The sequence below is a fragment of the Lampetra fluviatilis genome, chromosome 14 (assembly GCF_964198595.1).
Source record: "Lampetra fluviatilis chromosome 14, kcLamFluv1.1, whole genome shotgun sequence".
Taxonomy (NCBI): Eukaryota; Metazoa; Chordata; class Hyperoartia; order Petromyzontiformes; family Petromyzontidae; genus Lampetra; species Lampetra fluviatilis.
In genome coordinates, this window is record NC_136288.1 from 239,141 (window position 1) to 266,373 (window position 27,233).

At 46.5% G+C, this 27,233-nt stretch overlaps 2 protein-coding genes across 2 annotated transcripts; both read left to right on the plus strand.

The window, feature by feature from the left end:
* Positions 1-21: 21 nt before the first annotated feature.
* Positions 22-24,548, plus strand: LOC144935769 (uncharacterized). The gene is made up of 12 exons (XM_078862510.1): positions 22-111; positions 1,244-1,348; positions 4,803-4,898; positions 8,590-8,703; positions 11,054-11,206; positions 13,269-13,426; positions 14,270-14,396; positions 16,307-16,490; positions 17,446-17,591; positions 18,239-19,546; positions 22,163-22,403; positions 24,469-24,548. Exons 1-12 carry the CDS (start codon positions 22-24, stop codon positions 24,546-24,548), a joined length of 2,802 nt encoding a protein of 933 aa, XP_078718636.1.
* A 46-nt stretch (positions 24,549-24,594) lies between these two features.
* Positions 24,595-26,532, plus strand: LOC144935719 (desmoplakin-like). The gene is made up of 2 exons (XM_078862457.1): positions 24,595-25,153; positions 25,632-26,532. Exons 1-2 carry the CDS (start codon positions 24,614-24,616, stop codon positions 26,463-26,465), a joined length of 1,374 nt encoding a protein of 457 aa, XP_078718583.1. The 5' UTR covers positions 24,595-24,613; the 3' UTR covers positions 26,466-26,532.
* Positions 26,533-27,233: the final 701 nt, after the last annotated feature.

The following is a 27,233-nucleotide window of genomic DNA, read 5'->3' on the forward strand; positions in this document are numbered from 1 at the left end:
ACGCACGCCACGGAGCAGTTGATGCGTCTCAACGAGCAGGAGGAGGCGGAGCTGTCGTTCGACTGGAGCGACCAAAACCCCGACATGGGTGCCAAGAGAGATGCCCACGCTGTCAGTGACACGTGGGGACACGTGGGGACACGTGGGGACACGTGGGGACACGTGGGGACACGTGGGGACACGTGGGGACACGTGGGGACACGTGGGGACACGTGGGGACACGTGGGGACACGCGGGGACACGCGGGGACACGCGGGGACACGCGGGGACACGCGGGGACACGCGGGGACACGCGGGGACACGTGGGGACACGTAGGGAAGTGGAGAGATGCATTTGCAGTCTGTTCTCCGAAAATGAGTGTTTTCATCAACGCCAATTTGATATAACGCATGAATGTATTAGGGAACACATTTTATATATGCATAAAACGCGGTTTCGAAATGGATATAACGCGATTGAGTGAACGGAACTACGTTGCGTGAGGATGAATGAGCGGGTTGTACGTTTGACTCGGCAGCATCGCACAAGGTGGGATGCTGCTGGATGCTTCTAGATGCTACCCATGCGCACCTCAGTCTTTGTTCAGCCTGCGTATGCATCTCACGTGTTATCGCGGGCTGTGCTTGACCCTCGATTGTTTATTATAACGTGATTACTCCACGTGGTGTTCTTCGGGAACACAGCTACCGCATTATAGGAGAACAGACTGTCTTTATAAAGGGGTTAAAATGTACATCACCCTGATGGTGGGACGCACTGCTTATGAAGCACAGCTTTGCCTCGGCTTTCCCACGTGTTTTCTTCCTGTAGCACAACCAACTGTGTCGGGCATAGTCTCCGATGTTTCGCTCCATGTGCCAGGAGCTTCTTCTGTTCCTACAGAGCGAAACGTCAGACAGTATGCCATTCGGCACATGGTACAACCTGAAAAAAAACATCATCAGAGGGCTATACAGCAAAAAACCTACGCGCAGTGCCTCGCATAGAAATTGTAAATGAACGATATGTTTATTTTTGCTTGACAATGTTTTTGTAAGCTAAACCTGAATGGGAAAAAGTCAAATAATTATTTTGTAAGAATGGGGATATCCGGCCAACAGAACTGAAAACTGTGCACAACCAAATGTGGCTGCTCTTCCTGCAGGCTTATTGACGGCTGGAATCGTCAACCGCTGCCGCAGTATACAGATTCTGAAAGTGGGGCATTTAGGCTCATGCAAATTTAATGTTTCTCGGACGAAGGTGCTGATGAAGGACTTGGAGAAAATGGAACTGACGTTGAATCAAATCCACAAGCACGGAGAGCACTGGCTTCAGCAGGGCCACCCAGCTGGGAAGACTATCGAGGTGAGCTATGATGCGTGTATGTATGTTGAACTTCTCTCGCACCGTACGTAGCCACCCGTGCTCATCGGAGGTGCTAATGATGCGGAGAAAGTGCAACTGGAAAAGTTAACCGATGACCTTTAGACACAGCTGCATGCAAGGGGACACTAGGACTTTCACGACAGCATGGAATTTGGGAATGGAACTTGGCAAGAACGTATCATGGATGCAATCAGGATAGGTGGGGTGGGGAGGGCAGGATCGTTGGAGTGACACTCAGAGGTTGGCAATTAAGAGGTAGACCTGAAGTGAGGTTGCAGGATACTATGAGAGCAGAATTTCAAGGTTGGGTGTCAACTTTAGAACAACTCCAGGATCTATCAGCAGGAAGGAAGTGACGGTGATGTGTGATGGCATCGACAGCATCTTGACCACAGGTGACCTTGATTGACCCTTATGATACTATCAATATCTGGCACAGCTGTCCAGTTGTTCACCTCCACTGCATATAATAACGTGCGGTAACAATCCCGGAATACGGTAGATGCTGCATGTAAGCACGCCTATTCTAAGCACAGTTCTCATAGAAGCAACATGTGCCTGTACGAGCACACTTCGGATATAAGTGTAGGGGTTGTTACGGGGAGAAAGGCGGACAGAAACACAAGGGTGTCTGCACCCACACACGGGTGTCTACATCCACGTCCGCATCGGTTAACCCTGGGGGGCCATGGGGGCGCTGTGATCCCCCATAGCCCCACCCCTCGGAGAGGATTCCTATAAAAGGCGGGGAGCCAGAGGGCTCGGGGCCAGTGTGTTAGAAGCTTACCAGTGAAGACTGAAGACCGTCAGAATAGGCCCTGGAACTCCCCTGGCTCGCTGTCCTTGTCAGGGCCGAGCAGGGCAAGCCAGTGGTGCGGCCCCAAGAGCTCCAGGACCGCTGCTCTTGTAAGAGCACGGCCTGGTTAGCTGGGTGCCGGGATCCGTGCTTGACCAGGGCCGGATCAGATAGCCTCCCCTAGCACTCATAGCGGAGGACTGGGAATAGGACAGTCAGAGAATAGTGCTAGGGGTGTTCCCCATTGAGTACGGGTGAAGGGGCCGTTACCCCTTCAAGTATTGTTACCGCCTTTTGGTTAAATAAAAGAGTGCCTCAACTACGTCGTCTGTCTCCCTGAGAACTCACTACATAAGCACAACTGGTCTAGCTCCAAAGGAACGTGTTTAAATCCAGCTTCAACTGCATTACTAAAGATTGGGAAGTTTTTAAAAGAGCATGTTGAATAGTGAGCTTGTTTCTCTGAGGCAGTTGATAATCTTATAAGTCACTGGTGTAATTGGGAAGAGTAATTTTGGGAGTTCATTGACATTTATTATAAACACTGTTTGCTGGGTTACTCTAACTTCCACGTGTTGTTTTTGTTGTTATTGTTGCCACTGGGAAAGTGGCCCATCATGGGACAGTATGGCCAGAATGCTGACAACTCAGCCAATGCACTGCCAAATATACCATTAATGGAGTCACCATACAACTCTGACATATCAGTGTGGAAAATTGAGGCAACCGCTACCAGTGATCGATATGAAGAAGAGTGTTTCAGACACTTTTGTACAACTACTGAAAGGTGTAGATCGCGTACATGTTAACCCATACAGTTCACTCGCATTCATCTACAGGGAACTTGAGTTTTCAAGTCCATACGGCGTACAGCCGTGTCAATACGGGCAAAAAATATATATTTGTTTGTGTTTCTCCCTTGTGATGGGACTTTGTAGGATGTACATTGATATTTATAAGGGTATGGGGTGACCAATAAGGTCTGAATTGGTCTGTAATAAGGTAGGACACTGGTAAGGGGTTGACAGGTTTGAGATAGCAATGTGCAACAAAAGTATCGGTGACGATACCACAATGAAGTTTCTCCCTGCATCATTCGTTTAATGAACTGCAATACATTAACGGAACCCCCCTTAGGATAGAGTACAGGAGTAATAATAATGACAGATCTTTGTAAATCCGTGACTAGATGAAGGCTTGCCCCACTCTGTGTCGGTCATGGCGGTTGTTTGGTTTCTGTCACCATGTTGGTCAGTGGGGATTAAATTCAAACCATTCAACTAAACTATTTTTATTTAACCAGGTAAGGCCCACTGAGCTATGTAGCTCTTTTTAAGAAGCAACCTGGCCACAAATGATAGCTCAACGAAGTGGCTTATCACGTGGAAATTTACAGCAGCCAAATACTCTAACTGCAGGTTGATTCTAAATGCGGAGGGAAGAACCGAAGGACCCAGAGAAAAATCCACGCGACCATAGGGAAAGAGACACGCAAACTACAAATTGTCATGCAGGCGTCAGGGTCAGGATCAAACCCACGAACTCCTGTATACCAGGCGAGATAGTTAACATCTCGGCACCGTGGATTAGCGGAGGGACAACCCAGAATCGGTTTAGATGTAACTCGCCACGAACATTAATCATGGATGGGAAGTCCACTTGGATCTCGGGGATCACAAAGCATGGTGCTAACCACTGTACCACGACTCATCTACATAACAGTGTTAGTGGTGTACAATATGAGTACCTCCAGGCTGAGATTGATCGCTTGGAATGAAATTTGCAGGATTGACGTGTAAACCTCCACAACCACAGTACAACATCATATATCCAAATGTCACGTATACGCTCTGAACAATTATCTGGCACACCCAGTACAGTATTTGTGCACGGTGCAACTGTCATTTCATATAAATACTCTGACCTTTCCATGCACATTCGTCTGTCCTTAATCTCGCGTACATTCACTCACTTCTAAAGTAGAGTCGAGCAGTTTCTCACGTTAAAAGCAGTTTGCTCTTTATTTCTGTCCAGTAACCTATTGTGCGTAGTTTAATAAGCATTTTTCATCGATGTTAGCATATCCAAAACTTTTTTACATATCTGCCTATACCTCAGTCCGTCGGCAGTCGGATAACCCAACATGGAGTCCGATATTTCGAAGCCACTGGAGCTTATATACTCTCAAATCTATATTGAAAACTAATTTCTTTTGAACTGTTTTTTTTGCGTGTTTTGTTTGTTGTCCTCCCGCACACCTCCGATTAGCACGGATGGGCTACATGCAGCGCGAAAGAAGTTCAACGCACATGCGTCAATGTGCACTGCCGTTTTACCTTAACCCGTCACCGAGAGGTGACGTGAGTGCATCAACGCTGCTCTGCGTGAATTTAGGGCATGGAGTTCCACGTAAAAACTGCACCGCAGTGAGTGGGCTGTGAAGTCGTCTGCCTCCTGTCTGGCAAACCCCATCTGTGATAAACATGTCAGCTGCTATGGCATGGAGTTGTGTTGTGTCGTCGTGTGAGGATTGTGCAGAATTACCCCACCCCCCCCACACCGTGGATCCGCTACTAACGACTGCTCGCCTGCGGTGGCACGCTACCACTGTGACCCGCTTGACCTGTGCCCTCCCAGGCCCTCCTGGCGGTGCTGCAGGTGCAGTGGGGCTGGGTGCTGCAGCTATGCCTCTGCGTGGGGAAGCATCTCCTGGAGAACACCGCTTACTTTCAGGTGGCGCATTGCACCAGGGCACTTCCACGTGTGTTTCCTCTTACGCAGGAGGGCGTTGATTCGATCCCGACCCAGACGACGCCTGTTGTATTTTTTGGGTTTGTGTGTTCTCTCTTTCCCCGTGGTTGCGTGGAATTTCCTCCCGGTTTTTCGCAACCACGTTTCGAATCAATGTGCGTTTCGAGTATTTGGCTGCGATAAATTTCCACGTGATAAGCCACTTCTTCACTGAACTATCATTTGTGGTCAGGACGCTTTTCAAAATAGAGCTATACAGTTCAGTAGGCCTTACCTGCTAAAATAAAACTTGTTTAGTTTAAGTTTAGTTTACTAACGATTTTTGTAATCACAAAGTATAATCACGACTCCAAGAGAGAGCACCAGACCAAATATGCAATGTAAGACTCGGTCCGTGTCTGTGTAGAGTCACTCACAGAGATATATACACACGTTAAATATTGTCCACGTCTGCCCAAAGTTGCAGGAAGTACCGTGCAGCCAGGATTGGTTTCGTGAGATGTAACTCCAACCCATTCATGGTTTTGTACCATCCGTTTTACACTCACCGGACCGTCATCATCGTTTCTCCGCAACAGCCATCGATTATTCATAGAAGCGTGAAAAGGCTGCTTACTTTGACTTTGAAAGTCAGCGAATTAGGGCCATAATTCAGATGGCAATAAATTGTCCACCTTTCCGAATGAGAAAGGAAATGCTCATAAAATACTCTAGTGTCTCTCAGACAAAACGAACTCCTTCTTTCACGTTGGGATAGCGATGGTGCATTCAGTCTCAAGCGTGTGTCAAAGCTATGGCAATTGTATTTAAGTCGCATCTTTTTTAAACATAAGAGAAATGCCCTCAAAATGACACCCCATGTATATATAATATTATTAGGATGCTTTTTCAAGTTTGCTTAATGTTAAATTATTTAAACTTTTTTTTATTCTATCAGGTAAGGCCCACTGAACTCTACAGCTCTTTTTAAGATGCGACCTCGCCAGAAAAGATAGTTCAACAAAGTGGCTTATTACATGGAAATGTATAGCACACAAATACTCTAAACATATGTTTCGTAAATGTGGAGGGAAAAACCGGAGGACCCAGGGAAAAATCTATGCCACCACGGGGAGAACAGGAAAACACCAAATATACAGGCATCAGGGTCAGGATCGAACTCACGACATCCTATATGCCAAGCGAGGTAGTCAATATCTCACCACGACGGCGAGATGTTGGAACTGCTCACGGGCAACGTGACACAATTGCTCCCTTATTTATTCATATAAAGAGATAATTACCAGTTCAAAAAAACATGTAATGTAATAAGCATTGGCCAAACATCGCATTGTGCTCGTACTCATGTTTGATTCGCTGTGGCGTTCGCGTGCCTCGTTCGATGTTGTCAAGCATTTTGTGACCTGAAGCATTTTGTGATGTGCAGCATTTAGAGATGCAAGTTTCATGAATGACGATTTGTAAAATAAATTGATTACAGTAGAACCCCTCTTAACGACCACCCCTGTTCACGACTAATAGCTTAACGATGGGCCTCCATAGAGCCCAACGTATAGTGAATAGTAGTGTAGTGTTTAGTAGTGTAGAGTAGAACCCCTCTTAACGACCACCCCTGTTGTTCTCCATATAGCCCAATGTGTTCGCTTACCGACGATTCCCCTGTTAACGATGGACTGTTGTAGGTACAGTAAATATTAATTAATCCATCAATTAACCATGTTTATTTTTATATTATGTGTGTCTAATGTTGTTCGTATATTTATGTATTAATATCCGTTGTTTAAATATTATTAAGTACGTTTCTTTGGGTGAAAAAGGGTAACTCTCCATGCTATCGGAACGAATTAAGCCTTTACCGTGTATTTCCTATACTCGCTTAACGACCAAATCGCTTAACGACCGGTTTTGTGGAAGCAATTACCATCGTTAAGAGGGGTTCTACTGTACTTAAGAAAAAAATACCTGCAAATTACTCATTTGGGATCCTACGTAACAACATAGCTCCCTGCCGTACTGTGAACACACAGCAGGACCCTCCCGAAACAATCTTGAGGATTTACTGGGTAAACGCGCACAATAATAATATCAATGACGAATCTAAAATTGCAAAGGTGCTTTAGTCGATAAGCACAATGCATGGATCAATGGCAGCTGCCGTCTGCAGAATGTGACAGACTGCTTGAGGCTCTGAAGGGAGGCACAAGCACCGCTGGAAATCTGATGGGGATTTGCAAAACATCGTGGATTATGCAGCTAGGCACAAAACAATGCATCTGCTCATTGATTAAAACCTATCATTGTGCTCGCGATGCACGCGTTGAATTGTGCCATGCAAAAACGGCATTTACAATTCGTACCGATGATTTTGGCAGTGGTGCTTGTAGTCCAATGGAGTGAACAAAGCTATATAAGTGAGACAGAAAAAACGAGAAACAATGACACAGTAAACATTAGATAAGCACAATGATAAATTTATACATTTAATAGTGGGCTCATTGTTACGTGTATATATTACATTCGTTACAAAATGTAAAATCCGTGAAATATCCAAAATTGTATTTAGATATCCATACTTTTTCATACGGAAGCCATCTCGAATACCTATATGAGTATCATTCGTTCTCAATGTAATTACAGATTACATTACAACATTGGTATGTTGGCTTTGAATCTTTCACAGTGGGCCTAAGTCTGAGTTATGATAACAAAGATTTGAATCTACACTTTGCACCGACTTTGATAACAAGAATAAAAAAAGCTACAGATGTTGGCGGGACAGATGAAGGGTTCAAATTGTCAGTATCGACCCCGACACAAACTGTCTCGGCCTGTCCAGTTGTTTTGAATCAACCACACTGCCCTGCATATGTCGTGTGGAACTAAACAGCTCGGGGCACAGTCCCACGTGAAGGACTCAGCCACGGGTCACCAATGGGCTCCGATGTACTCTTTACGTGCTTCGTAGAAATGGCATTTCAAAAATTCGTCGCGTGTTGATCGAAGCGCAGCGGTCGATGTGTTATGACGGCGGATGAACGAAGACGTTGGTTAAAATCGACGCATCCGCTCCCGATGCACGCATCGAATTTTGTGTACGAGAGAATCAATCGTTATTTTTCGTAACGAATTATATGAAATGCACGTGCGAATATTACATGTACACAAATGGAGTAAATACAGTGGTAAAAACAAGGCAGGACATCATGAGTATCAAATTACAACGACTCTAATAATTTATTTCATTACTTTGGGGGTGGGCAAATAAGTACATGCCTCTACATTATAGTAAACAGAGTAATACTTTATAATGAAATAATGTTCAGTCATTTGTCAAGCCGGTGCTGGATGAAGGCCTCTTCACGCCTTTGAGTCGTGGGGATTATTTGGCCATACTCCACCATGCTAGTCAATGCAGTTAGGGGAGGGGGAGGCCCAAGATAGTGCCGGTATCATTCGAATCAGATGTTAGCCTCATCTGGGAATTAAACTCATGCCACCAAGTTTAATAATTGTGTGCAATCCCCTGTTCTACAATAGAAAGTGTTATTTATCCTGCAATGCAACGATATTAGTCAAATCTATCTTTCATATATATTTTTTACGAGAAATATCATTGAGGAATAAAAAAACAATAACCCCGATGCGCTCTCAATAAAACCTCTTCGAATTTCAGTTTTTCAGAGACGCGCAGGATGCCGAACGTCAGCTTCTGGAGCTGCACGGTCTGATGCAGAAGCAACGTGCCAACTCGCTCGCTGATTACAGAGACGTCAAGAAAACTTCGAAGGTGCGCCCATTACCTTACGCAAGACCCACTGAGACTCCCTTGGATGGAGTCGTTGGGGTGGCTGCTATTAAAATAACGTCAATAATATTCGGCCTACTTTCAATCCACTGCTGGATGAAGGCCTCCAAATGCTGTGGGGGGTGATTGAACCGTACTTCACCGTGCTGGTCAGCGCGTGCTTGGTGAAGGGAGAAGGCCCACGATGAGTTCAGATATCGCTTGCTGCTGCCGATGTTCATCACGGCCGGGAATTGAACTTTGGTGGCTGGGTTCATTCCAAGGCCGTAATTATGATATATTATAATATATATTTAGGGGGACACATCCCCCCCAATATTCAAATATGCTCAAAATTTCCCCCCCCCCATATCGAATCTGTCGTAAAAGGTGACATGACCATGTGCAGAGTTGTTTTTAGTTTTTTACGATGGCTCTAATGGAGTGGGGGGTCGAGTTATCGTCGGTCGAGTGGATGCCTCGCGGGGTGTTTTTCGGAAAATTAAAAAAACCTTCGCAGAGGTCTTATTTCCCGATTAATTTTCATATGATGCTACGAACACAATAGCTCCGATAAATAAAAGCCAGACGTACAAATTTCCTGAGGCACGTCTGTTGAGGAGGTACGGGGTGGGCGAGGAGGAGGAAGGGGGGGGCGAGATGGCGGTGTGCCGCACATTTTTTTTGGCAAACTCGCGTGTATTCTGTGCCGTGCGTACACTCACAGGCCGGCGGGGATTTCCACGCACGGCTGGAATAAACGTCCGCACGCACGCACACTTCAACCCACATTAAAATGTGTGCCCGCTGATTCCTTCTGTGTGCAATGCGCCCCTGCTTGTGTAATGCTTGAGACGCCCCTGGCCTGCTTTTTTGGCAAGTGCTGTTCGAGTGACGCCTATTTGAAGTAGTTGTTCACTGCTCATGGCGCTCCGCCTCCTGTTAAACGCTAATTTAAGAGAGGGTGGCGGTTTGGGGGGTTTGCTCATTCTCATTATCATCATCAGCTATGATCTATCCACTGGTAGATGAACGCCGTGGCAACCCGGGCCTCATCAGATGTGCTTCTGCGGCTGTCTGGAACGCTCTTCCTTCGGATATTAGGAAGCCACTGGAGCGATGCACTTTTACATCATCTCCATTGACAAACTCATTTCTTTAGAACTAATTTTTGTGCTTATTTTATTGACCTGCCCCCTGTACCTCCGATTAACACGGTTGGCTACATATGGTGCGAAAGAAGTTCAACGTACGTACAGGAACAGGCATGTCTCGCGAGCTCTTGCACACAAGCTTGTCTCACTGCTCCATATGCGTGGCGAATGTCCATCTGGGCATGTTCGCTCCTTTTGGCCACCACTCAGTTGTTAGTCTCGACCACTAGCTCTCATCCCCCCTACCAATGTGGCCTGCCTTAGCCCACTTACTTTTATAAGAAGATTTAATTTGCTGTCACTAACTTGTGTTTGTTCTCTTGTCCATGTCTTTCTCTTCCTGTCTCTCTCGATGTAATTCCAAGCATGCACCGCTCCATGCTTCTTAGCACACCTTCCAAAATATGTTATGTTTTCTTGCTAATGGCCATAAAACCATGTGCTTCTCACGACCGCTGCTGACATGCAATAGGTTCTGCGACGCTTCCCAACATGCGTTTGTCCGTGGAAGTATTACCATGAGCGATAATTATTAATAACATTACGCTTCAAGCCACTTCGATGGTATGACACCGCATGCAATCGTGTCATTGTGCGACGTCACAGCACGCGTAATGACGTAATCGAGACAGGAGGCGAGGCACATGCATGGCGTGTAACGTCATCATCCTCAGCCAAATAATCTTTTTTAATATCACAGGTTTTTTTCGTCAAGTTTGGAAAAACCTGTTGTCATATTGCTCAGTTTTCGCGTGCATAATTTCCTCACAGCAACTCAATTATTCACTAAAGTTTCATTAAGATTGGATAAGCTTTATGAGAGCCGCCCACCCCTCGCTACAGATGGACATAAAGGAAGACGTGGACAGAGCTACCCCATTGTGTGCATTCAATCTTTATTGGAAAGCGTTTAAAAAAAGCCTTGCCCCTATACTCCTGTACACTCCTCACGTAATCTCTCCTATTATTCTCCATCTTTCTGCCCATCTATCCTGCCTCTCCCTCTCTCTCGCTCTCTCTAGATCACACCCCCGGGGTAATCGCTGTGCTCATGCATGTGGGCTGTACATTGATCACTCACTCGGAAGGATGTGTGCCCCTTGTTGTTTGTGCTCTCTGCATTTTTCGTCAAAAATATAAACGGTGCCTTTCCAAAACCCCCTTGCCGATACTGCACTTTTAACCGAGGGCCCTTGTAGGTAATCCTGGAGCGGCTGGAGGAGGTGGAGGCGGCCGTGGGAAACCTCTCCCGCAAGTCCACGCAGATCGTGCAGCTCAAGCCACGCCGCCCCGACCACGCCGTCGCTGCCCCCCTACCCATCAAGGCCATCTGCGATTACAAGCAGGACGGGGTGAGCCACCGCGGGGCCCGTCCGGTGCTCGCGCTCCGGTTGGGGCGCCGTGCTATGAACTCGCTCACAGCCAACATTGGTGGCAGATATCTTAACCGGTCGTGGGCCTCCCTTTGGTCGACTCGGCCTTAAATGAGTACCTCTGAGCGGTGTGTGAACATCAGCACCGGGGAGACTAAGTTGGCCGGGCATGGTGCTGGCCACCCCACCCCTTTGTGTGCCCTGTCGGCCTTTATAGGTGCTCGCTAACTTTCCCTAACAGTCTGTTCAAGGCTAGATGAGGCATCTTTGTACGTACTGCTTCTCAACTTTTTTGTCGTGTGTGTTTTATTACAATGGGCTTATTTCACTTTCTGATCTATGTAATATTTTATTATCGTGAGCGACTGTTTTTTTTGGCTACCAATGCTATGGACACGGTACCACATCAGTAGTCTCAGAGTTATAGATCTACATGCAGCGTACAGGCATTTTTGGTGTTAAACAAACACGTTTCCATCGAGAGCACTCGCATATAGAGAACTTGTGTTATAAAGACGTAATTATTGTAAAGCTGAGATAATCAAGTGACGTTTTATTTTTCAAAATTATTCTTTTGAAGTATATTGCCAAAAATAAGGGGATGTGTCATGGAGAAACTGTCAAACTCTTTCTGCAGTAAAATTCTACATGATAAGTGGGCCTCGACAAACTTTGCCTGCTTGCCTTGTGAGAAAAACAAACTAAAAATCATCATTGAAACTTATTGACGGTAAATACAACCGCAACACCCGTCAGAATAAGTGACCACCTTCAGCGTCACACCTACATTAATTAGCTTTGGTTATGTTGAGGAATCTTGCACACTCAATGCTAATTTTAAAACTAACACGTTGCTTTACAGTAGCATTGATTTCATGCCAGTGTTCCTTTGGGTTAACACCTTTAAAGTTTGCCATATTGCGGTTTACTTCTTTGGGAAAACATACAAATCTTCAGGGTTTTTATTTTTTATTTAAACCAGATTTTGAGCTTCGCTTTTAACATGAGTTTATGCATGCAATTTGCTAAGTAAACGTTTAAGTGTAACCGTAAGCCTAGGACTAATTAATCAATGACATTCCGCAGAAAATATATATTTTTTATTATGGATAAGTTACAGATTCAAAATATTGGTATTTAAGTCATGATGTGTTTGCAATGTAAGATGTGAATTGAGACCATGGCCCACCCTTGCAAATGAGATGTTCCATCTCAAGGGATTATCCGGATGAAATATTTAAATATATAAAAAGTAAAATACATAAAAAATAGCATACAATACATAATTCAATTCATAGCTGTACAGTATATGATAATATCAGGTTATGATCATTTATGGATCAATGCTTATTTAATGTACTGTGTTTGTAAGACCTGCTTTATGTAAACAGATATAAAAATTTTGCAAGGTTGTTTTTTGTCGTTCCAATTTTAGCAAATTTCTTTCCTGCATTTCAGTTAAGAATCAGGATGACACTGTTTGACATTAAGTCCGTATAGAAGTCAGTGGGACACATCATTGACGTGAAAGGAAGAGACCTTGTAGTGCGCACAGTCGGCTGTAATGACGTACACTCACATCTGATGCCTGCACAGACAATCACATTTATTGGCATTTTTTTACCCTTTTATCTGGCAACAAAACTGACACCTTTTTTACAAGGAGTCATGTTTGCATTGACCACAATACCTGCGGTCGGAATGCAAACCAAAAACACAACTCTGATAATGTATGCACTGTCCTTGAAATTGATTGGTCCACACCCAAGACAGCTTTCCTTAGAGCCTAGTCTCACATGGTGTTGGGCCAGATGACGCCAAAAGGCGCACAACTCAAAGACAATGCACCATCAGAGTATGAGAGCTCAGGGTAAGCATTTACACCATTAGAACCTCCTTTGCCAGTAGCAATTATTCACCTCTTGTGGCAAAACTGCAACGTCGGCCAAAGTGGCAGAAATCTTTTCTTTTTTCCCCTAAAAAAATGTTTCTCGTAAAAAAAGAGTCTCCTCATGAACGAGGATCGTTCTTGCCCACTCAGGTGTGCGTGTGCCAGAAGGACCAGGCGTACTTCCTCCAGGACAACTCACGGCGAGTGTGCTGGCGCGTGTTCCTGCCGGGCGGAACGCAAGCCACCGTGCCCTCCGTATGCTACATCATCCTGCCTCCCAACGGGGAGGCTATCGCTGCCTCGGAGAGGTAGTCGAGGCCGCCCCGGTCGATGTGCTCTCGGGTTGTGTTGTTGTTGTCCTTAGCCACTGCCACATAGCCCCCAGCCCCCCCAAAGACAAAGACCCCCCGTGTAGCCTGTAACAGACTGTTGGGGCAAGTGCTGTTAGCGAGCACCGACGAAGGCCGGCACAGCACACGAGGGGGTGGGTGGCCAGCACCACGCCCGGCCGCCTTTGTCTCCCTTGTGACGATGTTTACACATCGCAGATAATCGTCACTGGTGTTGACCATGAGAGGGAATCGAACCCGGGTCGCTGGGTTCGTAGTGCAGCGTAGCGCTCACCGCTACCCCCCCCGCCTCTGCCACACACACCCCCCCGTTTCATGGTTGAACCTCAGTAGTGCTTGGATGCGTGACCACCATCCACAGCAAGCTGTTATAGGCTGCGCGTTGCTCGCTTTCAGATGCGCTCCTGCGGTCGTCTGGAATGCTCTTCCTTCTGACATTAGGAAGCCAGTGGAGCTGTGCACTTTTAAATCATCTAGATTGAAAATTAATTTCTTTAGAATTGCTTTTTGTGTGAAGTTTGTTGTTCTTCCCTCGCACCTCCGACTCTCACAGTTGGCTACATACGGTGCGAAAGAAGTTCAACATAAGTACATATTTACGGGTAGCCAGGGGTCACGGGGAAATCATTACAAACCTCAAGAAAATGTCCACATCATTGGCGTGGGGAGTGTGGACCTGACATAGTTTGTTGTCCTTCCCCGCACCTCTGATTGGCACGGTTGGCTACGTATGGTGCGAAAGAGGTTCATCATACAAACATACATGTGCGGGCTGTCCTTGCGTTTGCCTTACGCTGGCAGGCTGCAGGAGATGCTGAATGACGTGCGGAGGCTGTGGAGGCAGGTGCATGCGGACATGGAGGCTGCGCTGCTCTGGCACACGCTGCGAGAGGAGGTCACCACCGTGCACACGTGGACACTCACAGTGGTGCGTAAAAACCAAGATCCCCCCATATAGCCGAAACAGATTGTTGGGGCAAGTGTTGTTAGTGATCACCTATGAAGCCCGGAATGGTACATGAGGCGGTGGGGTGGCCAGCACCACGCGCGAGTGACTATCTTTACACACCGCACTAGGTACTCATTTGAGTCAGAGTCGTCCTAGGGGAGGCTCAAGACCGATTCAGATATTCGTCACCGATGTTGGCCATGAGCGGGAACCGAAATCGGGCCGCCGGGTTCGTAACGCAGCACTAACCGCTGCACCACCGCTCCCCGCCAACATTCCGCGTCGGTTCACCTACGCTCGGCCAGGCGACCGCGGAAAAGGCAACCGCAGGAATCCACGCATACATGCGTTGGTCGCATACCGTCTAGGTCAGCGATTGTCAATCTTTTTTCCATTCCGTGGCACGCACTTGGGAGCTTAGCTCGATCTTTGCAGCTGCTCTCCTTTGCTGTCTTTTTTTATATCAAAATGAGCAAGGCTTATGAGAAGAGGATGTGTGGAAAAAATGGTTCGATGCTGCATAATTCAAAATACGAGTGTGCTGTGATGATGGTGCGATGGGTATGTTTATTATAATGCTTATGAGAAGATGAGAAACAAGTGATTACGTGTTGCTTGATTAATATTTTAGTGTGGTGTGATGATGTGTGATGTGTAGACACTTTGGAGTGGTTCTGCTATGAAAGCAGCCTGGCTCCAAATGGTAGCTCAGTGAAGTGGATTATCATTTGTAAAATGTATAATCATTTGAAAATTATAATAAAAAAAATAACAGCAATGTGTGCTGGGAATCTCCCGAAAGTTGCTGCTCAATATTACCATCAGATTGATTGTTTTATGTTTGCTATGAAGGGACTGGGTTGTAGGGAGACCAAGTGGGCTTTACCTGATGGAAATAAAAGTTTGGTTTTATTTGTATCTTTTTAGTGATTTGTTTACCTTTCCTATACTTTTCACTCCTCTCGTGTTTTTCTATTGTTGTAGCATTCTGACCGGCCCGGCTGGACATAGAGCTTCAAAGCTCATCAGATTCCTCCAGTATCAACGCATATTCTGATTCTGAAGTTCAACCAAACCTGGTGGCGTAGGCGGAAGGTTTTATTGGGTTGGAAGTGCTGGGGACATCAAGTGGTGACATATCTTATGCTGTTAAAACGATGTGTCTCAGATGCTTTATCATTGTGCTCTAATCTTATGAGAACACATTATTTCCCTGTCACTTAATGCCTTCAGTTGCAGAAGAGAGCAGAATACCGGTCCCCATTGGAACTAAACATTGTCATTAAATATAGAGTTATTGCATGCACTCAATACATATTTTGTTGTATTTTCCGCACGTAATTAACTATTTTAAATGGATGTCAATTACCTGCAAATGGTATGCTCATTTTCCATTTAGGCTCATGCAGTGGCCAAAACGTGACTAAAAAGAAAATAATACCAACACAATGGCACAAAAATGAGAGAGAGAGAAAAGAGAGGAGATTCTTGATTTGAAATGTGAGCCCAAATTATGACAATTCACCAGATGGCTGGGGTATCATCATCTCCCCAGTATTTACAACATGTGAACTGCAGTGTTTCCAGCTTAGACATTTTTAGACTATATCTGCCGACTTGTTGGGCTTTTCCCAAGCGTCAACACTTAGACAAAGCCTCACATTGGGTGAATGTCTGGTGCGAAGACGTTTTACAGCTGCAGCAGTGAGTGCAGGTTTGCATTGTAGATCCTCTGTGCGTTTCATGGCTGGTTGTCTCGTGACACTATTGATGGCCTTGGATGGTTCACTTGGCGACATGCAGTGACTCTCCGAGGTTTGCTCGGTGCCCTCTCCGCTTCGAGGAGTTGGCAAATGCTGACGGACGGTCCCTCCACCCCCGTCTCCCAGTTCAAGAGGATGAAGGAGGAGGAGCACATGAGCGTGATGAGCAACTTGCAGGAGCACTACGAGGAGTTCCAGGGCACCCAGAGCACTTGCGAGATCCTGGGCGACGAAAACTACGCTCACATGGAGGCCAACGTGTGGGCCACGCAACAGCACTACAAGAACCTCCTCAAGGCCATCGGGCAAGGTACAGCAAATCGCTTTGTTTCTGTTAACACGTAGGCATTCACGACCGATATTATGATTCGCTATTATATTTTTGGGGTGTGAGTATAATGTCAATTAGAGTTTTCGGCCTATTTTCGCCACCAGTAGGTCCACCTTGCTCATAATCAGAATCTTGATCAGAATCTTTATTTAGACTGCAGGGGGAATCCGATGAGCTATGGAGCTCTTTGTTCACAGATGTCCAGTTTGGGTTGCGGGTCAGCAAGTTGGGGTATTGTTAAGCAATTTAACCATGCAAATTGTAACCAATCAATCTGTAATTAAGTTAAATTTTTAATCCCGGTTCACCTGCATGGCTGACATCACGGCACCTAACTAATCACCCAGGTACTGAAGCTTGGTTCACTCGAGACATGAACTTTTGCTAAACCTGATGATGATGCTGGTTCTAATGTCAATATAAAATTCGTACAGTGCATAATTGTCGAGTTATATTTGCTTTTCAACGGAACCGGTTTGCTAAAAAAACATCAGGGTGTCAAACTTGATTTGGTTGGCTGTGTCGGCTGATGGATGGTGCATAGCCCTCATTCACATGATATACCCACAGGATCGGAACCCCCCACCCTCCTCCTCCCTCCTAAACCCCCCCCCCCAAAAACCTAATTATGAATGAGTTAATCGATAACGTGGCCACCCAAAGAAAATTCAAGGTGATTTCTCACTCAGGGGGGAGCCCACTTTCTCCCCTGCTTTAAACCCAGATGCGTAACTTTGGGAATGGCACTTTCTGTACCCCTCCTCCCACCTCGTGCTGAAGTTTTGTGCTCTGTACCAGGCTCCTACAATACAAATATATACATACATTTTTTTCAAATTTATTTCTCACTCGTATGAAGATCACCTTGATATTTCCCCCCCTCCCCGCTTAGTCATTGCCATGGGCATTTATTTTCTGCGCGGTTCTGCGACAGCCTATACGCCCCCTCCGGCCCGGGCGAGGGCGAGGAAGCCCTCTGAGGTAAGCGTGGAGCTGCGGGGAGACGGCGTCTCTCCTCACCCTCTGCCCCGCGACGGAGGAGAAGGCGACCCAACACGCCACGGGGCCTCACAAGCCGCGGCAAGCCATCTTTACGGCAACCCCCCGACTGTTCGTTTTAAATGTCACTGTGTGTTGTTGTTGTATACGCACGTGTGTTGAACTTTCTTTCGCACCGTGTGTAGCCAGCCATGGCCGTCGGAGGTGCGGAAAAAATCGTGAAGGGAGGAGTTGCGCTGTGATTGTCGGTTGAGCATCTGCAAAGTCAATGAACATTTAAAAGATGAATTTGTATATTTATCATGACAATCTAGTCAATTGTGTTGACAGCAAATAATAGTAGGATGTGGATGCTGTGTATAAAGGTTAAGGTGCAGCTCTGAAATGATGAGCTCCCGCCACTGCTGACAGGAGGGCTTTCACGAGAGGAGCTGTAGAGAGCCTATCTCGGGGGTGCTTTAGCCTACTCTTCCACATTGAGCAGACATCTTGGAAGGGGTGGGAGTACCCACACTTTACCCCATTACACGCAACCTGTCGATCGACTAACTGTGGTGTACAGTAATGTCATATTATATTAGTCTTCTTTATTTTATGTTAATATATATTTACATGTAATTGATTCGCTATTCCTCATGGCTATATATTATATCACAACTAACATGCCATTACATTGGCTGCTAATAATAATAATATTGCTCATTGTATTTTCCTGTTTGTATTTGCAGAGTCTTACAGGAAATGATGAGAACCATGATGTAACAAAGGAAGATGTAGTTGACATCACACCCCAAAAGTCTTTAGCCAGGGCACTTCAGGAAGATGTCATAATCTCTGTTGAGGTGAGCCAAGAGCAGGCTCGACCAGCTGTAACCCAACTAATCGCGTCCCAACGCGGCGGAGACACCAGCGGCACACCGACGGACGAGCCAGGATATGAGCTGTGTCACGTCCAAGCAAAAACGGTCACAGAGGAGCAGCAAGTGATAACAATGACCCAGGAGCTCCACAGCAGCAGCATGGTCGTAACGAAGAGTGCAGCGCAGATCCAGGAGGAAAGCTACAAGAACGCAGAGATCACGGCCCACATCGAGAAGCTGAAAGCTGAGATGGCTAAGCTGTTTGGGGACAAAGCAAACATGGAGGAGGAGATGAGTCAGCTGAGAAGAGTCGCCGCGGAGACGGAGAGGTTGAAGCGGCGCGCTGAGGAGGAGGCAGTACGCCAGAGGATGCTGGCGGAGCGTGCCATGCAGGAGAAGCGCGGGGCGGAGGAGAAAGTGCTCACTCTGGCCCGAGCAGAGAAGGAAGCGGCAGCGTTGTACCAGTCGGCAATGAGCGAGGTGGAGAAGCTGAGGCTGAAAGCGGAGGAGGCGCTGGGTCTCAAGCAGCAAGCGGAGAAAGAAGCCCATCGGCTCTCCAGGCTCAGAAAGGAGGCCATGGAAATCAAGCAAATGAGTTGGCAGCACCGGGAAGAGAGTGCCGCCGGCGATTTGTCCGGTCGATGTGTCAGGGCGGCGCAGGTGCGCCTGGAGAATGTGAACATCATCATGTCGCAGGTAGACGAGGCCAAGGTGGAAGCGGACCGACAGACGGCCCGGTACCAGCGGCAGCTGGACGAGGTGCATCGGCTGAAGGCTCTGGCGGAAGGAGAAGCGGCGGCGAGGGCCCGGGCCCAGGCCGAGGCGGAGTCTCTGCGGCACGAGGCGGAGAGGGCGGCTCAGCAGCGGGGCGAGGCAGAGACGCGGGCCCTGCACCTGCGGGAGTGTGCGGAGCGAGAGATGGAGCGGCAGCGCGCGGTGCTGGAGGAGACGGCGGCGCAGAGGGAGGGCGCCGAGCGGGAGCTGGCTGGGTTCAGGGCCCTGCTGCGGGAGATGCGGGGCCAGCAGCTGCAGCTCGCCGGGGAGAAGGAGGAGCTCCGGGCGGAGGTCAGGGACGTCACGCTCAAGAAGGAGAAGGTGGAAGCTGAACTGCAGACGCTCAGGGCGCAGATGCTGGAAATGCAGAGGGGCAGCTCTGCAAGCGAAAGCCAGCAGCAGGTTTTTTTAAATTATTATTTTTTGTCTTGGTCGTTGAATTGCTCATTTATGGAAGGGAGGAATTCCTTGGGAAGGAAAATTAAGTTTGGATTGATTTTCCATTTATGGGGCAAGACCTGTTTTGTATGATTCTGTTCAAACATTCAGTTGCATTTTTTTCTTTCTCTCCATAAATGAGGTTTAATTTTTTTTAGAAGAGAACATATTTTTTTTGTAATGTATTAACCCAAAATTTAATTACAAAAACTTTATTGAAATCTAAAAATGCCTTATCCATTTCATTGCATACTTCGTTTAACAATAACATCATTAGTGACGCTGACGCCAGGGATTTGTCCTTGGAGTGCACGCAATGTCTTTCTGAAACGTACAGCTCACCGCTGCATTACTTTGTCGCATTAGGCTGCTCACCTTGGGCTCCTGGGGTCACTTGACACAATGCTCCTTTTTGCTGCCTTTCATCTGAGGCTAAAATATTTTTTTCTCTTCCGTTTTTTTGTGTTTTTACATATATATGTTTGCGGTTTTTATCTATATTTACACACATTGTCAACTTTAGGGACTGTTAATGGTTTGTTGTCGTATGTATGTTGAACTTCTTTCGCACCGTATGTATCTAACCGTGCTAATCGGAGGTGCGGGGGAAGAACAAGAATATAAATACAAAAAGCAGTGAAAAAGAATGTATTTTCAATCTAAATTTAAAAGTGCATAGCTCCAGTGGCTTCGTAATAACGGAAGGTAGAGCATTCCAGACGGCCGCAGAAGCACAAATAAAGGCACACAATGCAGTGACCGTCTTTGTTCGATGGTTGAAAAAGGGTTAGGAATTTCTATATAAAAGCACATTCCTATATTTACACACATTGTCAACTTTAGTGACCGTTCATGCATCGTTGTTGTTGCCTGATCATTTTGTATTATTTCTTCACTGTAAATGCCAGACAATTCATTTCAAGCAGCGCAGATTCTTCCCTCGGCCTTTCGTGATTCTGCAAAAACTGAAATGTGTGGTGAAGCATGCATGGACAGTCTGTGGCTCGCAGAAACTGAAGGCTTTCTTAGCCATTTCATTTTATGGGTCTGCAAACATTTCCTTAATGTACTACGAATGCTTTGTTATTTATTTCCATTGACATTTTCCCTTTCTCTTCCCCTTTGTTGTTGCTTGCTCGCCACGCTGGGCATTGTGTGCAGATGATTATATTAAAGTCGATTCTGCAAGCGCACACGCCTGTAACAGCATATATGAAACATGCCTGAAGTGTAAATTGCGCAAAGCTATTTTAGTTGTGCTGCGTACAAACCATTTGATGTGTTCAAGAAGAGGTGAAATTGTTTTCGAGATATCTAAAATTCACATTGCACAGAAGTGCAGTGGTTGTACTTTACAACACAAATTTTAATAGCCCGTTATAAATAAATGGATCCTCCCATGATGTAGTGGTTAATACCCTGGAATTTCAATCCAGAGGTCACCGATTCGATCTCATGGCATGGCAGTTGAAAGAATCGCCAAGTTAAAAAGAAAAATCACGGCCCCTCGCCTCTTGTCCAACCATCAGTTTCTAAATGGGTACACCACAGTTAGTTGATTCAGAATCAGAATATTTATTTATACTGGAGGCATCTGGTGAGCTATAAAGCTCTTTTTCACAGATATCTAGTCAGGGCGGGTAAGGAACATGAACAAACAATACAATACCAAGTACAAGAAAGATAAACAAATCGCCCAAACACATACAGATAAAACTAAACCATCCCCATCCTACCAGACAATTCCCATTGAGGTATTCACTTATTTTTCAAAAGCGTGTGGTGGGTTAAAATGTGGGTACTTAAACATCTTCCTAGACGTCTGATGAGCATGGAAGAGTCGGCCAAAGTGCCCTCCAGAGGGCGTCTCTACAGCTCCCTCGAGCAGTGGCTCTTCCGCTAGTAACGGTGCGAGCAAGAAACTGCAGGGCTGCATCCTCAAGCTCAATAAGTAAATATTAATGCTCTTGCAAAGAAGGGGGTCAAAGTCAAACTAACTTTGGGATGATGCAATTTAGTGTAATCATTACAAGGTCTTGTGCGTGCGTGTGTTTGCATGTGTACGCAGCGGTCAGCGCGCTGTGCTACGGACCCGGCGACCCGGGTCGGATTCCCGCTCATGGCCAACACCAGTGACAATTATCTGAACCGGTCCTAGGCCTCCTCTAGGTCGACTCAGCCTAGAAAAATAGTACCTGGTGCGATGTCTAAACATTGCTACTGGGGAGACAAAGACGGCCGGGCGTGGTGCTGGCCACCCACCCCTCGTGTGCTGTGCTGGCCTTCATAGGTGCACCCTAACTGCACTTGCCCCAAGTCTGTTAAAGACTATACGGCGGTCTTTGTATTTACGCACCACTGTGAGTGTCCACGTGTGCACGGTGGTGACCTCTCACAGCGTGTGCCAGAGCAGCGCAGCCTCCGTGTCCGCATGCACCTGCCTCCACACCCTCCACAGCCTCCGCAAGCCATTCAGCATCTCCTGCAGCCTGCCAGCGTGCGCCAATTGTAGTCCATTACTTGTGATTGGAATATTGTATTGGTGAAAACTGATAATGTAATTGTTGTATTTTTACGCAGGAAACTCGGTATGGAGTCACCAAATGGGCAAGAGCAATACCAACTCAAGACCTTGAAGATGAACAAGAATTATCGTCCAAAGATGATCCTGACACTGAAAGCTCTACACTTAGCCATGCTTTTAATACCAAATTCATTCCCCATGAGAACAATGTGGACACTGGAAGTTTAAAAAAGCAAGATGACATTCCTCCGGTGGTGAATCATCATCAGATTGCTGACGACAATTTTGAAGAGGCTGGTGCAAATAGTGAAACATCCGATTTAGTTATTAAGCAACGGAGCCATGCTGTTCATTGTGGTGACATCTCACAACCGAGCCAAGGTGAGCAGTTAACAGAAACAACTCAGGAAGAGAATATCTATGTTTCGGCCTTTGAGGAACGTGTATACGAACCAAAGGTAGAAAAATCTTGCTCAAGCCAGACTGTGGAGGAGAACACTCTTGAAAATAATTCAGAAGAACATGATTCAGAAGCGTCAACTTTGGATGGTCTTATCTCAAAGGTAACTGTGCACGAGGATATTGAGAAGCCAGGTTCAGGGGGTGATATTTCCTTAACATTGGTTGCGGAAGATATCATCTCAAAGCCAAGCTTGGAGGAAGATATTCCGGTAACAAGTGATGAAGAGCCCATCTCAATGTCAGCGCTAAATGACAGCATTTCGACTGTGGAGTTCAGCATAGAGGATATATCAAAATCGGGTATTGAAGAAGATGCTTCAAATGCAGCGGAAGTACAAACAAACTTGGATGTAAGTGAAACTGTTACTGACATATCAATTGAAGACAACACCTCAATACCAACATTTGAAGGAGTCAACCCAACATCAACTGGAAATGAGAGTATTTTAACACATGTCCAAAGTGTTGAAAACTATTTCGAAGAACCAACAACCTCTTTTGATTATGGATTGAATCCAAATGAAGAAGATAGCAGCGATGAATCCCCTCTGGACGATAGCATCTCAGCATCAATTACGGATGGAAATATTACAAAAACACCAGTTGATGAAGTAATTTCACGTCCAGACCAGGGTGAAATCCTGTTAGAATCAAGCTTAACGCCAGAAGAGAATACCTGTGAACCAAGCGTAACTGTGGAAGAGAATGTCACAAACATATTGCTTGAAGTAAGAATATCGAGACGAACAGAGGAAGAAATTATCTCATTGTCAAACCAAGATGTAGAAAACAACAGCACAATACCAACTACTGAGGGTGACATCGTTAAATCGACACTAAACAGTATCGAATTTGATTCAAGCGTGGATGACAACACCTCAGATTCATCCTCGGAAGACACCTCAAACCAATTTGTGAAGGGCGGTTCAACACCAACCGTGGAAGGGAATTTCTCAAACACAAGTCCAGAAGGTGACATCTCGAACCCATTTCTTGAGGAGAACGTCTCAAGTCAATACGTGGAGGAATATATATGGAAACCCACCGTGGGTTCAAAAACATCCAACTCGCGAATGTCTGTCGCAAGAAGCGGTCCAAATGAAATGGTGATTCCTGGTCAAGTGGTTGAGGGGGTCAATGTTACCTATGCTCGTGCAGTTAATGGGTCTGATATGTTGGGAGAGGAAATTTCTGTTCAAAGAATTGCTGAAGCCAAGTTAGACGTTGACCCGAATGAAAACGGTTTTGGCAGTCATAATGAATCGGATGACATTGACGCAGACGTCATCGTTGAAACAAATATTCAGGAGCGTCCTTCCCAGGAAAGAGATGTCGAGGTTGTAGTTGACAGTGTGGAGACAGAGAGATACTACTTCAGCAAATTGCTGTCGCAGGGTGGCGAAAACCAGGAAAATTCATTTAATAACAGAGAGCTGAATGCATTTGAAATAAAAATGGACATTAACAACGCACAGACATCTACCGATGCAGATTCTTCCACTGACTCTCATGGCTACGATGAAGCAATCCCTGAGCAATGGATATCAGTAACAGAAAATAAACTATTCTTGGAGGAAACCGCCTACGTTCCTGGCCAAAGTCTACGATACGTTGAACGCCCGAGAATGTATGTGACGTCAAGTCAGGGTGAACATTACGGCATGGCAACCGACGGTGATTTTTCAGGGCTGAAATACAGGGACGAGTACCATGGGGGGTTTGGTGTGACTGGGGTTGCTCGGCAAATACTACAAGAGTCATCTGTTGCTCCGGATATCAACAAAAGGCAAGTGGTAGTTGAACATGATTGGGTTCAGAGCTCGAGTGAAGCAAGCGAGGAAATGAGAGACGCGGAAGTGACATTGGCCAGCGATAATCTTGTCCCACTATCGTGCAACAGTTACCGACTCCCTCATGTGTTCACCACAGCGGGGCTACATCAGCTGCATCCCGCGACAGAGAGCCAACCCAGTAAGGTGATATTATTTAATAATTCCAAAATGGCATTCAAGGGGTTATACTTTCCTCAGCTGCCTTCTGCAAGAATGAATCACGCCTCCGTTGGTGAATATAAAAACTACAGGGCGGAGAAAATGAGGAAGGAAGCAGAGGCCACTGTGCAAGACGGAAGTTCTTTTACGGAAAGGCCCACGAAAAATACTTTGGTTCATCAAAGCAGGAAAAAAACCAGCATGTTTCAAGGGGACAGCTCACTCGACGATAAGATTAAGTGCATGAAGAGCGAGCTGGAGCTACTGTTGCAGACCGTCAGTGAAACCAGTTCCGCTCGCCTGCAAATACCACCGGCAAATGAGCGAATATACAGAGATGAGTATGACCCTTGTTTTCTAAATTCAGCTGCATCCGGTCATTCATCAACATTTACTCCTGGAGTGGGACTCAACAGCACGATGGATGTCAGCACCAGTTATGCGATCACCCAAGTGCAGGTTGCGTCACTTGAAGATCACTCTGCCAGGCACCGGGACAATGAATGCAGCGCGTGGGATTGCAATGCTCCTGCATTCTCGACAACGTACACAGGCACGCTTGAGAGGACATCTCTCGAAACAAAACCACAGGAGGTAGCGTATTTATTAATTTACTACTCACGTATTGTTCTGCTGTGTTTTAGGGCAATGTCTGTGAGCACATTTGTAATAATACACTAATATGTCCGTATGTATGTTGAACTTCTATCGCTCCGTGCAGAGCCAACCGTGCTTACTTGGTAATGCTTTAGAAGTGTGCAAGATCTTAATATCAAATAGTTGTGCACATACTGCAGTTATGTTTTTGGTGTATTTCCGTGTGTGAATGTGTGCAGAGAATAGTGGCAGAGTGTTGAGTTCCTGGCCATGGAAACAGTCGCAATTATATCTGAGCAGTCCTGGGTCTCCCCAAGGTCAACTCAGACTTAAATGAGGGAGACAAAGGTGGCCAGGCACGGTGCTGGCTACAGCGCCCTATCGTGTCCCGTGCCACTTAAACACGTTCTCCAATGGGTGTTCTTCGTATGTGCAGCATTGAATACCTGCACGGGTATCTCTCTCCTCTTTTCAGGTCACTCTGCAAGGCCTGCGTGCGCCGGTGACGCTCAATGAGCTGATCTCGTCGAAGGTGATCGATCACAAAACGGCGACGCAAATCAAGAGCGGGGCCGTGACAGTCCAGGAGGCCTCGAGGCGGCTGGCGCCGTACCTGCAGGGCAACAAGGTCATCGGTGGCCTCTACATCGAATCGGTCAGGGAGAGGGTGTCCATCTACAACGCCATCCGGCGGCAGATCATCCGGCCCGGTTCGGGCCTCCAGCTGCTCGAAGCTCAGGCCGCCACGGGCTTCATCATCGAGCCCGAGACGCGGCGCAAGCTGAGCGTGGACGAGGCGATGCGCCACGGGGTCATTGGCCCGGAGTTCTACGACAAGCTGCTGTCGGCCGAGCAGGCCGTCACGGGCTACAAGGACCCGATTACCGGAGAGCGCCTTTCGCTCTTCCAGGCCATGCAGCGTGGGATGATCGTGAGGGTGCACGGCCTGCGCCTGCTGGAGGCGCAGGTGGCTACCGGTGGAATCATCGACCCCACGTTCAGTCACCGCCTGCCGCTCGAGGTGGCGTACGCCAGGGGCCTCATCGACAGGGGCATCACGTGTACCCTGGCCGACCTGAGCGATGACAACAAGGGCTTCTTTGACCCCAACACCGACGAGAATCTCACATACACGCAGCTGCAGCACCGCTGCGTCCCGGACCCCGTGGGCGATCTCTTGCTGCTGCCCCTCGTCCCGAAATCTGGCAGCAGGGCAGAGCCGGTGGACCTGCAGTTCGCTCACGGGAGGGTGAAGATATACCGGGACGTGAACAGTTTGTATCGCAAGATCGTGTCTTCGGTGCCGTAGCGAGGGCGGGAGCTGGTGCTGCCCGCGTGTGTAAAACCCAATTGTTGGATACGAAGCAAGCGGTGGCAGCGGCTCATTGTTGCTGCAGCAGCTTCGGGGGGGTGGGGGGGTAGATGGACAGCGACTGGACATCTGTGAAAAAGAGCTTCATGGCTCATCGGATTCCTCCAGTATAAATAAACAATGATCCTGAGAAGGCACCTTGCGCCAGCCGCAAACGTGTCTAGATATGGCTCTGGATGTATATGAAAATAGAGCAAGAGAGGAACGTATTCGTATTTTTCATTAAATAATTTTTCGTGATTTTTTTGGTTGCAGCATCAATAGGTATGTAAGTCAGAAAGCATTCGTTAATTTTATAGAATATTTTTAAACGTTCATTATTTACTTATCCTAAGAGGAAAGGGATCCACCTGGCTGCCACGTATAAACTAGAACTTGCATAGAATGTGGACTTTTTAAAGCCATTATAAATACACACGTTCTATGTCTAACCCAATTTTAAAGGTTTACCTATTAGTTGTAAATATTTAAAATAGTCTACCAATATCTAATCATTAATTATTTTAAGGCTATATTTGAGCGAACTTGGTTGTATTAGGCACCGCAGGTGCCTACAGCTATTTGCATAAATAATGAGAAAGTATAACATTATACAACTTATAGTTTCCCTCTAGATTTTGGATTTGCGAGTTCGTTCTGGTTGGACTTTTATGCTATTTTTCTTGACCTATAGCTCGGTTGTATACCCATAAAACCAGCAGTGGC